Below are 13,671 nucleotides of genomic sequence, written 5' to 3' on the forward strand. Positions count from 1 at the left end.
CTTGGTCTGTTCACATTTTGCTTCCACCAAGCACAACATACAGCGTGGGACAATGGGTCAGCTAATTTCAGTCACTGTCTCGCTTGCATTGAAAGTGACAGCATATTTGGCTAATCAAATGTGCATATCTGCCTATAAAGAAGTGTACTTAACTGACAGGCTGGTGGACCAATAATTTACTATGACAGCGTGCTCTGGTTTTTCAATTATTTATCCATTTTAGTTTTTTAGTCTTCCTTGTGTGTTAGACTGCCTCTTTAGATTACAGTAATTCAGAGCCTATATTGTATTTTCTTTGTACAAATAAGCATCATATTTTCCTTTGATATTCATTAAAACCAAAAAAGGGTTTCTATATCTGCCTGTTAGGAGGCACCGTACTGCTCTATTAACATTACCTGCTATATATATTTTTTGTAATTTTAAAATGTATTAAATGGAAATGGCTGCCCCATCTAGGCAGTGTCTTGATTGCTTATTATTCTTATTTTTGTGGTAGATTCCTGCAGTAGAAAATAAAATATAAATAACCATTTTAATACTACACTAAGGTAGGGTGACCAGGTGTCCCGGATTTGCCAGGACGGTTCCCGTTTTTCACCAGCTGTCTGGGCAGATTTCGAGAAATTTAGCTGAAGTGCCGGTTTTTGGTGAGGGTCGAGTAAAAACGGGGAACGGTGTTTTTTATGTTTTACAAAGGAGGGATAGTTAGCAGTTGTTCCAAGAAAGCAAATTAATTCACAGGCAAGCTAATGGGTTTAAAAATGGCATCTTATGTATGTTGTTATTGCCTGTTTTGTAATTCTCTGCTGAGGAGCGGTGTCATTCTGTGCGCTCGCTTGATGTAAAATTATAGTCCTTCTATTTTTGTGAAATATCCCGTTTTTTTGCTTTAAAATTCCGGTCACCCTACACTAATACACTAAGGCCAAATGCTAGGGCACATCTATTTACTTTGCCACTGCTCGTTTACTTCTTATTGAGCATAGATGTTGTAATTGCTCTAGAAATGATGGCTTGTTGTGCTTGTGTAGTATATTTGTTGTTTGAGCTGCAGGTTGTATTGTTTAGTTAGTTACTCCCTTGCTAGAAAATTAAAGAAATCATAGCATCTTGACTATGTTTGTTGAGTCAATTACGTCACCTAAACAGCAAGAGGATGAACGTGTTTAGTTATATTGAATAAACATGACCATGAATTGGTCCATTTCATAATTCAGAACTGCTTTGCATAATCCTCAAACTAAAGTATGTTCCTTAAATTATATGTCTATCTTTGTTGCTTGGTTTTCAGTAAGAACTTGGGTTGTATATGCAGTTGTTGATACCAGGGTGACTCTAGAGTTATAAGGTTGTAGCATTTATCAAGAAGAGATGTAATTGTATTTGTGTAGTTCTCTAGTCTTCCCTCTTATGATAGTAAAACCATATTAAGCCTCCCCTTATTTTCTTTCCTTCCCTATTGTTTTTGATGTAGTGCTGCTTATGTTTAGGCTTCCCATTTTTCAGAAATAATCTTTGTGGCTTCCAAAAAAGGGTCTAGCTTTTAAAAATATCTGACATGCTGTATTATGTAAAAAAAAAATCGAGTTGTTAATGTAGGGGGTGTGCAAGTTCTAATTTGTGGGATGGGATTTCTGAAATGTGCCTTTTCCCTCGGAGTCTTTGTGGGAGGCTAGGATGATCCTTCTATAATATTCTGATCTATCCAGATAATCCTGCGCGCTGGCGTTTATTCAAAAAGTGAAAGCAGCAACAGCAGGAGACGCAGGGCCTGTTTCGGCTTAATCTTGATCCACAGAGGCAGAGTATCTTTTTCTGTAGTGGAACGCATCGCAGTAAGCTGCTGTGTGAGAGAATCGTAGTGCCATCTCTGCTAAGAGACGGCATTGCTGGTCTCTTCCCCAGAGCAGGTGCACAAAGAGGGTGCGTAGCCTCACACACGCACCTTTGCAATGTATTGCTAAGATGTATGTGTGCCTGACGTCTAGCTAAGATTGTGTAGCAGGAGGAAACCCTTCCAGTACATAATAATGTGCTTATACTGACTAAAACTTATCAAACTTAAGATGTGTGCTGAACACTTCAGCACATATGCAAGTTATGAAAAGTTGGGGAAAAAATTAAAACATTTCTCCTTATTAACACCTGCCTCAAAGAAAGTGCATTTTTGGTACAAAGCCCTGTCTACAAATTTCAGTAGTGTTGATAAATCTTCCATAAAGTTTCTAAAAGTGTTCACCTTTTGTCACTGTCAGGGCTGGATTGGCCGTGTGGAACAAGGGAAAACCCACTGTGTGCTGGAGGCAGGTGGGTTGCCTTTAGAGGAAGGAAGGTTGAGGATTCCTTGTCTAGGCAGCTCTGAAAATAGCCATGAGGAAGTACTGGAGGGTTGTCTTAAAGGCACATACCTAATTTGCTGCAAGGAAGAAATAATGTTCCTGTGTGCTGCACTAGATCTTGAATAAAGTATTGGGAGTATTTAATTAGTACCTTTTCAGATCTGCTTAAAACAAATTTGGGTTACCTGCCATTTTATGTGTATTGCTGAAACAAATCAACTGGTTTAAGATATAAACTCGTTTCTTCAAATTTCTTGAAGTTGGCTGGCAACGGGAAAGGGGACAACTGTTCTAAGGAGTCTTGCTTGGTTGCTCCATGTAATATGCAATTGATATGATGGTGATGATGATGTGAGCTTTATAAAGCGCACAGATACTACCAGGAATGTCCCGGCGCTTGATTAGAGGATACCTACAAAGCACAGATCAATCGTCCAGTTAAGAATAATTCCCAAGTCTGCATTAGAGTCCCAATAAAGCTGCTGATTATGGGCTTTATCACGCTCTGTACTTTATAAATCACAGAGAAAATGAAAAACGTTTGTTGCTCATACTGTTGCTTGACCTTCAGAAACTGATGCTTCGACTATCTTGACACAATGCTGCCACTTCCACTTCCACATTGTTCTATTATTTCCTCTACCTGTGAGTTCTAACTGCTTATCACCTTTAATATCATCTCTCACCATATGCCAGCAGTCAACTATTGAGAAAGATATCCGGTTTATGATGATACAAACGATGGGTAATTTTAGGTAGTGTTGTTGATTGGATCACCTCTGTGGCCTATTAGAGTTCACATCAGAACCCACATTTACTTACATTTTGCATCGTGGGTGTGCCACCTTTTTGCAGCAGCCGCAAAGCAAAATTTATTTTGAGATTTGCCATGCCATGTGCAACAAGATTTGTGTTACTTTGCTTCGGGGAGGCATTACATGGTTGAAGCATGGGTGTTGCGGTGCATCAACGCATGTATTATGATGCAAATTCAGATTTACTAAAGTATGCAAACTTTGGTTTGCAGGAAAATTGTGTGCCTTCCAGAGGCTGGCGTAATGAGGAGAATAACTTTTATTTCTCCTGGGTACTTCCTCTTTGCAGGCACCACTTTCGGTACAAAACCTATTCTTTGTGGTGCAAGGGTGCCTGCATTGGCACAATGCTGCCTCAAGTGCACTAGCACAAGGAGAGAGTAGAAGTGTACCATGTCTTAGTAAATATGTCCCATTTCTGCTCTCTCCCTTACACGCAACGCAGCTCAAGTTCCCTTGCTGTCAAGCGTTGCATTGCGTTGCGTGAACGTTTAGTAGGTCTGGGCCCAGGTTTAGAATAGCTAGATTCTGAAAAGTTGTGGTTTTGAAGGAGGATCTGAACACCACTTTGCCAAAATTATCAATTAGTCTTGCCTCTATTTTCTCTCCGTTCCTCCTCTCTTTTTCCTGTCTAAAATGGTTGCCCTCTGTATGTTTGAGAATATTACACATTTATCTCCTACTGGCTGATTTTTGTTTTCTGCCTCAGAAATGTGGTATCTTAATCTCCCACGATTTGGTTTCAGCCCAAAATGTCGTCTTTTCGCACCTTAATCCTATTTTGAAGTTCTTCTTCTGAGTTTCTTTTATGTTCACTCCTAATTTTCCTTTATTAGGGTGATGATGTATCTCGCCATTGTTTGCCCTATAGGCACGCTGCAAACGCGTTGACAGGTGCGCATTTAACACGCGCACATCCATTACTCAAACTGACAGAACACATTCTGTGCTTTCTTTCACGGAACATAATAATAAAAGACCTTTTAAACACAAAGATCAATTTGTAGTAATTAGCTTGTCTAATTAATGCTGGTCTTTCTTCCTTCTTCTGTTTTCCTACTGCTTTAAAAATACTTGTGCTTTTCAGTCTGTTTGTTTCATGCATTAACTGTCTATTTAACTAAAGAAACATATCTAAAAAACAGTCATACATTCTACACATCAGGTTGAGCATGCTTATGTACTATGATTATGTGCAAGATGGAGGTGAAGTGTCATGATCAATGACCGTCCATCACTACCTCGCCCCTCTGCCACCCTTGTTTGTGTTTTTCTCCACATCTGAAGGGAAGTGTCTAATCTGCCCTGTGAGCTTTCAAATGGTATCTATGGGGGTCATCTTGTGGTTAGAATTCACTATTTCGCAACAGATGAATGTGCAGCAATATACACAATCAGGGCTAGCTGGAGGTGCCAAAAGTAACATGCTCCCCAAACCTCAAACCCGTTGAAAGGAGAGCAAGGGGTACAAAGAGTATGGTACTTATGGATGCCCAAGGTTTAGCTGGCCAGTTTCCTAACACTTAACATGTGGCACAGTCAACCATTTTGAAACTTTCTGCAAAGTTCCCTGCCCTCCACGGGTTGTATTTAACACCCCTAACTCCAGAACCAGAAACTGATGCTAAAGGAGCTGTCCATAGCGGTATCATTTGAAGAGTATTCATCCCCTCTTGACTGTCTGTCTGGTAGACAGCAGTATGACTGTCTTTGCTTTTATGCAGCTGCTGCTATGTGTGCTCCGATTTCAAGCGTTCCCCAGTGGCAGTCCCGCTATGAGTGGTAGGTTCTTTATGTTGTTTGTGTTTTTTTGTTTTCTACCATCTCAAATCTATACTGTAAGACATTATGATGTACTACGACTGCCTTTTCCAAGGCGTTTATTATGTGCAATGAAAGCAATTAAACCCACACCTTGGAACCACATTTCAGCCCTCCAACTCGAGCCATAGACATATTCTGTCCCACGTAAGGGCTAAGGTAAGCTCAAGTGTATGAAATGCACAAGCAGCATAAAAATGTGCAGAGTCCAGTGCTTTAAGGGGTTCCAGTTGTGCTGGCAGGGAAGAAGAAGCAGGCAAAAGAGCTCAGCATTTGTGTGGCCATAACTCTACACAATAAAGCATCAATGTGATCAGCACAGTAATCCTGTGTTCTATGACACAGATGTTGGTCTGATGTTTGGACATTTCTTGGCAAACCATTACCTGAAGGTGGGCGTACCTCTCTTAGAATTACTCCTTAAATCCATATAAATTACAACCTTCTTGACCAATAGCAATGTCCTCAGATGTTGGCAGTTTCTCCCTGAAGTGTCTTCAGATACTGAAGTCTTTCAGAATGTGGTCAGTCAAATGTTGGCTGGTCTGCATGTGGACATGAACATAATCAACAATATCCTGATATATGTAACATCATCCAAGAGCACCGCATTCGGATCAGAGCAGTGTTCTAGATATTAAACATGATCTTCCACTGAAGCTCAAATTAAAAAATATACAAGTACTCCATAGAATTTTTCAGTCATGTTTGATGCAGCAGGAAGTATTACAGACCATAGTAAGTTAATTGATAATCAAGTGTGGTGACTCCAGCAAATGGTTGTGAATTCAGTAATTTTCTTGATGAACTTGAATGGTACCATCATTTCACCGAAGATGTTTTAGGTGTGAAAATATGCCTCGATTACTTATCATAACTAATAGCAGTACATATGTACATGAATCCAAGTCAGGTTAGTCTGGGTGAAGTATTTGTCAAAATGTCCAATAATGATGAAGTTGGGCTTTTGCCAAACCAGCACGGTAAGGACTCCAGCTGCTCAGCTCCATTCGTAAATAAAGCGGCGATCAAAAAAGACATGATTTGTCTGATTAGGGATTTAATTGTCAAGCAAATGAGTGTGCATTGGGGACGAAATGTGTACAATATAAATGAGCAATATTGACACGAATAATCTGTAAAATAACTCTGAATATAATATTCCTCGAATTTGAACTTTTTAGGTGTCACACAAATTCTTTAGACTAAAGCTTTCCCCGATCTATTTTGTGTTTAATAAGAACTTTTGGTGGTACTGCTTTTAAGTTAAGCAGGTATTTTGCCCCAAATATTTCTTTTAGACTGTTGCTTTCCACCACTTAGTATACAGAATGATGTACCTGTTTTTATATAGCTATTGGTAGAAACAAAGGATGCATGTTACTATGCTGGTTTCCTTTTACCTTCTAGTAATGGGCTGAGGTGCTGTTAGAACTGGCATGCTAGGCGTGGTTTTCCCCTGTATTTTTGCCTCTGCCTCTTGTGTTTTTGTTGTGTGCTGGACTTCGTTTTTGCTGGTCTAGATGCTTTGGGCACTTTGCCACTGCTGATCAGTGTCAAAGGTCAAGTGCTCCCTCTATAAATTGTGAATATTGATTGGTGTTTCCATGATTGGCTTGTTTGACTTTACTACTAAGTTCCTAATACAGTGCCCTGTGTGTCCCCAAGGCCTGAACGCCAAATGCTAATAGTGGGCATGCAGCACTTGTTGTGCCACCCACATAAGCAGCCTTTCAAAGCAAAGGGGTCTCTGACCTGGCCACTGTAGTGTCTGCACGCAGTCTCTACTGCCATGTCGACCTGGTAAGTGCACCCACTTGCCAAGCCCTAACCTTCCCTTTTATTACCTTTGAGTCACCCCTAAGGTATACGCAAGGTACCCCTGTGGGCAGGGTGCCGTGTATGTGAAAGGTAGGACATGTACTGATGTGCTTTACATGTCCTGATAGTTAACTACAGTGTTTTCGTTTTTCACTGTACCATAGTATTATGGGAGTTTACGTATAACATCTCATTGGGACAAGATAGAAAGATGAAGTTTAGTATGCCTGAACTCAGAATATAAAAATGTATCTTTTAGTAAAGATGATTTTTACTTTTGGAAAGTGGGTATTTTCTTGCTCCGCCATCTTGGGTGCCTCTGCTAGTTTATGGATTGACTGTCTGGCTTCGGAGTGACAGGGGCTGGGGAGGTGCATTCACTGTAGACAGGCAGTGGGGTCTGAGATGTGTCCTGCCTCGCAAGAATGAGTCAGGACTGGGCTGAATAGACCTGGGCTGCATTTAGAGTATAGGGAGGAGATTTCCTTGCACCTGAGTGGGCCTTGTCTGCCTTGTACAATGCTTTCTCCACCTACTGCCAGGAAACTGGACCAAAGAGTTCAGGACTGGTTTTGACTGCGCGCAGAGCCTCTCTGCCACAAGAGAACAAAGAGAAATGCTGTGTAAATATTGGGGCCCAGACCCCAGAACTGGACTCAAGAGGAACCTCTGCCAAGGAGAAGAGCTGGGAAAGCTGAAGGAGAAGTACTGCTCCTTTGCTGTGGCCTGTCTGGGTTTGGCCTGCAGTGGCGGTTTCTGCCAAGGATAAGACAAAGACTTTACTCTGTGCTGTGTATCCTGCTTGAAGATCTCCAAGGGCTCGAAGTAGAGCTTGCCTCCTGTTCTGAAGTCTCAGGGACACAAAGGCTTCACCCCCAGCTCCCCTGAACTTCCTTGCCGGGAGTTCGGACCTGCCGAAGAGGTGCCTATTACAGTGTTGGGCCTCTTGAGGTTGTTCCTGCTGTTGGGAGCTGGAAAAGAGACACAACTAAGGAAAGCGCGGAGCATCTGCACCCATTTCCGACGCATCATCGCTGTGCCGCTGAAGAAACCGACGCAGCACCTGCCTGCAGCTGGAAACGTCGCTGTACACTGAATCCTGTGTATTGATCTCCGAAGTCTGAGATCACCACACCGATTCTGACGCAGGCTGTTCTGTGTGGCTGCAAGAACCAACGCATCATGGGACCGCGGCTGGAGAGACCAACGCTGGCCGCTGCCTCTCCCCACACAGTAAGAAACCAACGCATCCCTTCCCCTGAAGTAAGGAACCAACGTATCACCTTCCCTGGGTGTAAGGAACCTACACAGCACCCTCCCTGCGACTGTTTTATGATTGAGACGCATCCAAGTACTTCGTATTGAAAGTGTTGCATCTATAGTTTGCTATGGACAGAACTGTTTTTGCCTTCTAAGGATTACATTTTAAGTACTGTATTTCTAAACTGGTGTGGTGCCCATTTGTAGGGTTTTCACTGCATGTGTGCACAAATGCTTTACACACTGCCTCTGAGATAAGCCTGTCTGCTCGTGCCAAGCTACCATGGGGGGTGAGCAGGGGTTATTTTGGAGGTGTATCCCCCTTACTCTGACTAAGAAGAAGGATCACTACTTGGACAAAGTTGCAAACCATTGCCAACTAGAGACCCCCATTTCTAACAGGTGCCAACAAGCAAAGTAAGATGAGGGCACTTTTTGAATTCATCGCAGACACATTTTAGTGACACTGACGAAGATTAATTTTGCAAAGTTGCAGATAATTCAAAGAAGCGCTGTAGATGAGGAATTGTTCATGGTCTATCAGATATTTCTGAACAAAGGGATGCATCCTAGTTTACCAGATGTGAACGGTTGCCAAAGATCTAATCATCATATTGCTTTATTTTTTATTGTATCATATGCATCACATGCACAGTGTTGTACATAACTGTGACCTTCACTTATTTCAGAGTGCTGAACAGATATCCGCGTTGTGTCGAAGTTTGCAGGACATACAGCCCAACGGGATGGAAGGTCCAAGAGAGAGCCCCAATCCCCCTCGGAGGCCACTTTCTCGACACTTATCTGATGCAGACAGACTTCGTAAAGTTATTCAAGAGCTTGTGGACACAGAGAAATCATATGTGAAGGTGAGTTTGTCAAACCTATTAGCCTATTTCCTCTTACTACAGGAGAATCAGTGTTTTTGCAAATTAAGAACTTTGTATTCTACATTAAGGACAGGGATGTCACAAGGCCAATGGAGAGAATACTAAGGGAGGGGATAAGAGAATGGCGGTAACTAACGATATACCTGAATGCTCCTGCTATCAACTAACAGAGTTCCTGACATAAGCACCTTACTGATTTTCGAAAGGCTGTCTTCTTCAGGCTTCTTCATTACATTGCTAGCGCTTCCTTACAGGTTCTGCTGAGAATATTCACTACACCTTTCTCAAGGCTCATGAATGGCACCTCCGCCCATTCTACTCCTTCAGCCTTTTGATCATCATAAAGCCCTACATGCAGTGGTGTCTACTTATCTGTTAGTTAGTGCAACACCATTTCCATTGAATCCACCTCAAACTACCCACAGCTTCCCATCAGTCTCCTACAGCCACCATTGTGGGTCAGCTCATCTCGCAACCACAATTCCAGCTCCCCTATAGATATTCTTTACAGATCCCTTCCCAAAGGTTTCAAGCTGTCCTAAAGGGTCCCTGCACACAGCTCCTCCTAATTCCACCACTACCCCATCAAACCTCAATGGATGCATTGCACCCTTGTTCACAGCATCCATTGAAGCTCCCGCCAAAATACTTTTCAGAGATTTACCCAACAGTTTCACTTTGAGAACTCCCCACTTCTCCACTATCACTGCCCCATGCCCACTGCCTCCTCCCACCCCTACGCCTCTGCTCAGCCCCATACATCCTCACAGTACTATACCTACTTAACATCCCACACTCACAGTCTTGTTCCTCGTCACCCTCTCTAATCCCTCCAGCTGCCGCTTCTCTCCAGGGTATCTAGTGCATCTGCTCCTCTCACCTCATATTCCCAGTTCTCATAGTTCCTCCCCCTCATTGTTCTCCTTAAACCACCACAGCTTCTGTCTTTTTTCCTTCTGCTAGTCCCTCCAGCCACCACTCACTTGGACCACCTCATAGATACCATTGTATGGGTAATTTTCCATTTTTGATTACCTTGGTGTGTTTCCCCCCTCCCACGGCTGCCGTTATCTCAGTGTATAATTTTGAAATTGTATATGTTCTGTTTCACACAGGACTTAAGCTGTCTTTTCGAAGTTTACTTGGATCCACTTCAACATGAGACTTACCTCACCCAAGACGAGGTGAGAATTTGCCTGCTCCATGAGTTTTGTTTTCTGTACCTGGAGTTTTAGCAGGGTGTTTTCTATACCTTGAGTGCCAGCAGGGTGGGCTATAGATCCGGTGTCAGATATGAATATTCATAGATAACTATATTTTCGGTAATCTTTGAGATGTACTTGGTGGTGTCTTAATGTTGACCGACAAGTCAAATCACATGAAAGTGATACAAAATCATCACTGACTCGCACTTTGTAGAAAAAAATAGGATAACTTTTCGGCAACAGCTGACTGGAAGGCAGTAACCACAATTAATTAATTCAATGTATTTTCTCTTTGTCCCGTAGATGGAATCCTTGTTTGGGAGTCTACCAGAAATGCTGGATTTTCAGAAAGAGTTTCTGCAGACTCTGGAAGATGGGATTGCTTGCTCCTCAGATTTTAACACTCTTGAAACTCCATCTCAATTCAGGGTAAGCACATGCTCAGCTGTTACTCATCTGGTTTGATTCCAAAACGAGTGTTACAATGTTGAGATATGTTCCCTACGACCAGAGAAGAAGTCAGTTACAAGCATATGCCATAGATTGCTGTGATACCAGGAATCACGTGTATATACAAAGAAACTTAAACAGGACAGCTGATTCAACTAACAAGTTGTGAAGTGAGGACAGTAGTGGAGTCAATCAAACTTCGAAATTAAATACTTCTTTCTTCGCACAGCATTTGGCATGAAGGGGGAAAAAAGGGACATTCCCATATTCAGCTTTTTCCCGTTCTGGGCTTGTACTGGATACTTGGGCATTGTTTACAGAACGGACACTGTGTTGTAGGTTCACAATTATTTAATGGCTTTTACCGGTCTGTCAAAAACGCATGTTCAACCCCAAAGATATTACTTCTTGTCTGTGACACGTCAGCCCTTGGAGACATTGAGCTCCATCCTCCATTGCCAATCGCAATTCTTCTGAGAGAGTACATCTCACTTTATTTTCTTCTGTGGAATTCAGCTTCTGCTTATTATCTGGCATTTAGGAAAAGTTTTACACCTGTGAATAGTTGTTAAATGAAATTCATAATTAAATGTTATACTTCTTCAAACTGGCTAAATGACATCCTAGCCATTTCAAAAGGATTTCAGGACCAACTACATTAATGTTTTAGGCAACACTTAAGGAATGTGACACCTGTATGTTGCTGTGCTGATAGCCGCAAACTTCTGAAGCACAGGGTAGAGAAGTTTTGCCTATAACCTGCTCTAGCAGCAGCTCTGGGTGTGTGTTGTTGGATGTGCTGTGGAGATGACCTCCCGCAATCCACACATGTCGAGTTAAACTGCTGTTCACATTTCTGAGTGTCTGTGGTTGGGTACATTTCCCGCAGCCGATGGGAGGGAGAGTATGGCCGGACTGGAATGCTTCAAGCAAGAAAGATTTCTCTGAAAGTCTAGGGTTTGGATTAAAAACAGAGAATGTGGTGAAGGGAGTATGTGCATATAAGGTTCGTTATGCAGGCCCCCAAAAGGAAGGGTCTTTGAGGTGCTTAAAAAGGTCTGAGAGAGGTTGTATCAATTTGAGGGGGAGGTTCAGGGTTTACTTTGCGAAACAGATGCCGCAGCACTCAAGATACTTAAATGATGACACAATGTGACCAATTTAGTTTGTTTGCTTTGTATCCCCAGGACAGGGGAGGTGCTTCTGTACAGAGACACATTTGGTAATCTTCACACAAAATTGTCGGCTTTATATACTACTTTGGTAATTTACGGTACAGGTGCTGCACTCTTTCTTAGGGTCCACTGTCCACTTTTCGAGTTTCACGTTACCAAGAGTTCCTTAACTTTAATTCTGATGGTAATTAACATAATATGTTTCTATAATACTCAAAATCATGCAAAAAGAATATCCTATTTATGGTAAACATTAAGGTTTTCTCTTACACTTACCTTTCAATATATAATATACCCATTCTAATGAGATTAAGGGGTTGCCCTTTACGTCTTGAAGCTAGCTAATCTTCCAGTTGCAAGACGTACACTCTAGTTTTCACCTTAACACGTAGTCCAGATGAAATTAATGTTCTCCGCAGACCAGTCCTTTAGCATAATCATCACAAGCAATGTGTAAGGTACAGTAAATTAGATGGAGTCTAATAGCAAGAGCCAGATAATCTACATCAATGGATTCCCAACCCGGTGTGGAACTGGTTAGGAATTAGAAAGTGCTAGGCCAGGTTGATCCATTTGCTTGAACATTCACCTTGAAGAGGCTACACCGAGTGGCAAACTGTACGTCCATTGAAAGTAAATGGATTTACCTCGAGTGGTATTTTAACATGAGTTGCCCCTTATAAGTCATGAATTTCCGTGTGCGGTGACCATACCTCATAGTGCCTGGAAAATCTTCTTCTATAACTTTAGTGGCAAATCATCTGGTTGTGTGGAGAACAGTTGTTATGCTTTTCATTATTTTTATGTTGATAAATCAAATGCTTTTATTGCTACTGCAGAGGCATCCTGAACTGAATCTCTTTTTACTGTTGGTAAACGGATCGGTTGGGAGAGCATCTTGGCTGTTGACTCGTTGTAATGCCCCCATGTTCACCAGTTCTCTTTAGAAATTGGAATCATGTGAAGCTTCCTGGGCTGAGACATGATGAATGAGGGCTATTTGCCACAGCTTATTGCAACAAGCCTTTGCGGAAGTGACCTCATATCATGTTAACAGTTTGAGTACTGAAGTAATCTCTTCTGGGAGTGCAGTACGTAACGCACAGTTCTTTTTTCTCTTGCTTGTGCACACACATTGGGATGTTGTTGCTTTACGATATTTATATAGCTGGCTATTGGATTAGAAAGTTCACTATATTCTGCTAACATAAGCAGCACATCAGAGTGCACCACTGTATTCTATGGTTTAGATGAATGTAAGAGAATGCACTCCGAATGAAGATTCTTGTAATTGTATTCAAGTAGTTGTTTTGTTCTAGGCAAGTGTCATAGCAGGGTGTGGAATAATAATTTTCAGTGTGTCTAGTTTTTCAGTTTCAACTTCAGGACCCCGAATGTGGGAAGTAAAATTATGTAAGTTGGCTATTAATATCAAAATGTACAGTTTTTACATTACACGCTTATACTGTTATACATATTTACAGCTTGGGCATTAGAAGGTAGTGTTTTTCCTCAAATCACGTGAAGCCAGAATTTGAAATTAAGTTTCCAGGATCCTAGGTAAACAACTGGGCTATCGGACCACATTCTCTCCATTCCAAACCACGATGCATTTCACTTGCTTGACATTGATGATTGTGTGCAGAAATCAGGACCTACTAGGGTACAAGGTACAGGTACAGAAGGTATAACATGAAGATTAAACGTTGCTGTAAAAATTGATTTCCTGTGGGGGAAGCACCGTATTGGTGCAAGAACGGACCTATTTTCCATGGTTCTGGCATGGCTTCACCTCTGAGGTCCTGTTTGGTGGTGTTGGAGCAAGGAGCAGACTGCTTGGAGGTGTGACGTGGCCGCTTCTACCACAACAGAGTCTGCTTGAGGATCCACTG

At 41.9% G+C, this 13,671-nt stretch overlaps 1 protein-coding gene across 2 annotated transcripts in view; it reads left to right on the forward strand.

Moving 5' to 3' along the window:
* Nucleotides 1-13,671, forward strand: part of TIAM2 (TIAM Rac1 associated GEF 2) — a 313,756-nt gene that overhangs the window by 274,322 nt on the left and 25,763 nt on the right. For both annotated transcript variants that reach the window (XM_086927397.1, XM_086927398.1), the window contains exons 16-18: nucleotides 8,749-8,928; nucleotides 10,065-10,133; nucleotides 10,458-10,583. In XM_086927397.1, the coding sequence (XP_086783523.1) occupies nucleotides 8,749-8,928; nucleotides 10,065-10,133; nucleotides 10,458-10,583 (375 nt within the window). The remainder of the gene's footprint in view (nucleotides 1-8,748; nucleotides 8,929-10,064; nucleotides 10,134-10,457; nucleotides 10,584-13,671) is intronic.

The sequence above is a fragment of the Lissotriton vulgaris genome, chromosome 6 (genome assembly GCF_964263255.1).
Source record: "Lissotriton vulgaris chromosome 6, aLisVul1.2, whole genome shotgun sequence".
Classification (NCBI taxonomy): domain Eukaryota; kingdom Metazoa; phylum Chordata; class Amphibia; order Caudata; family Salamandridae; genus Lissotriton; species Lissotriton vulgaris.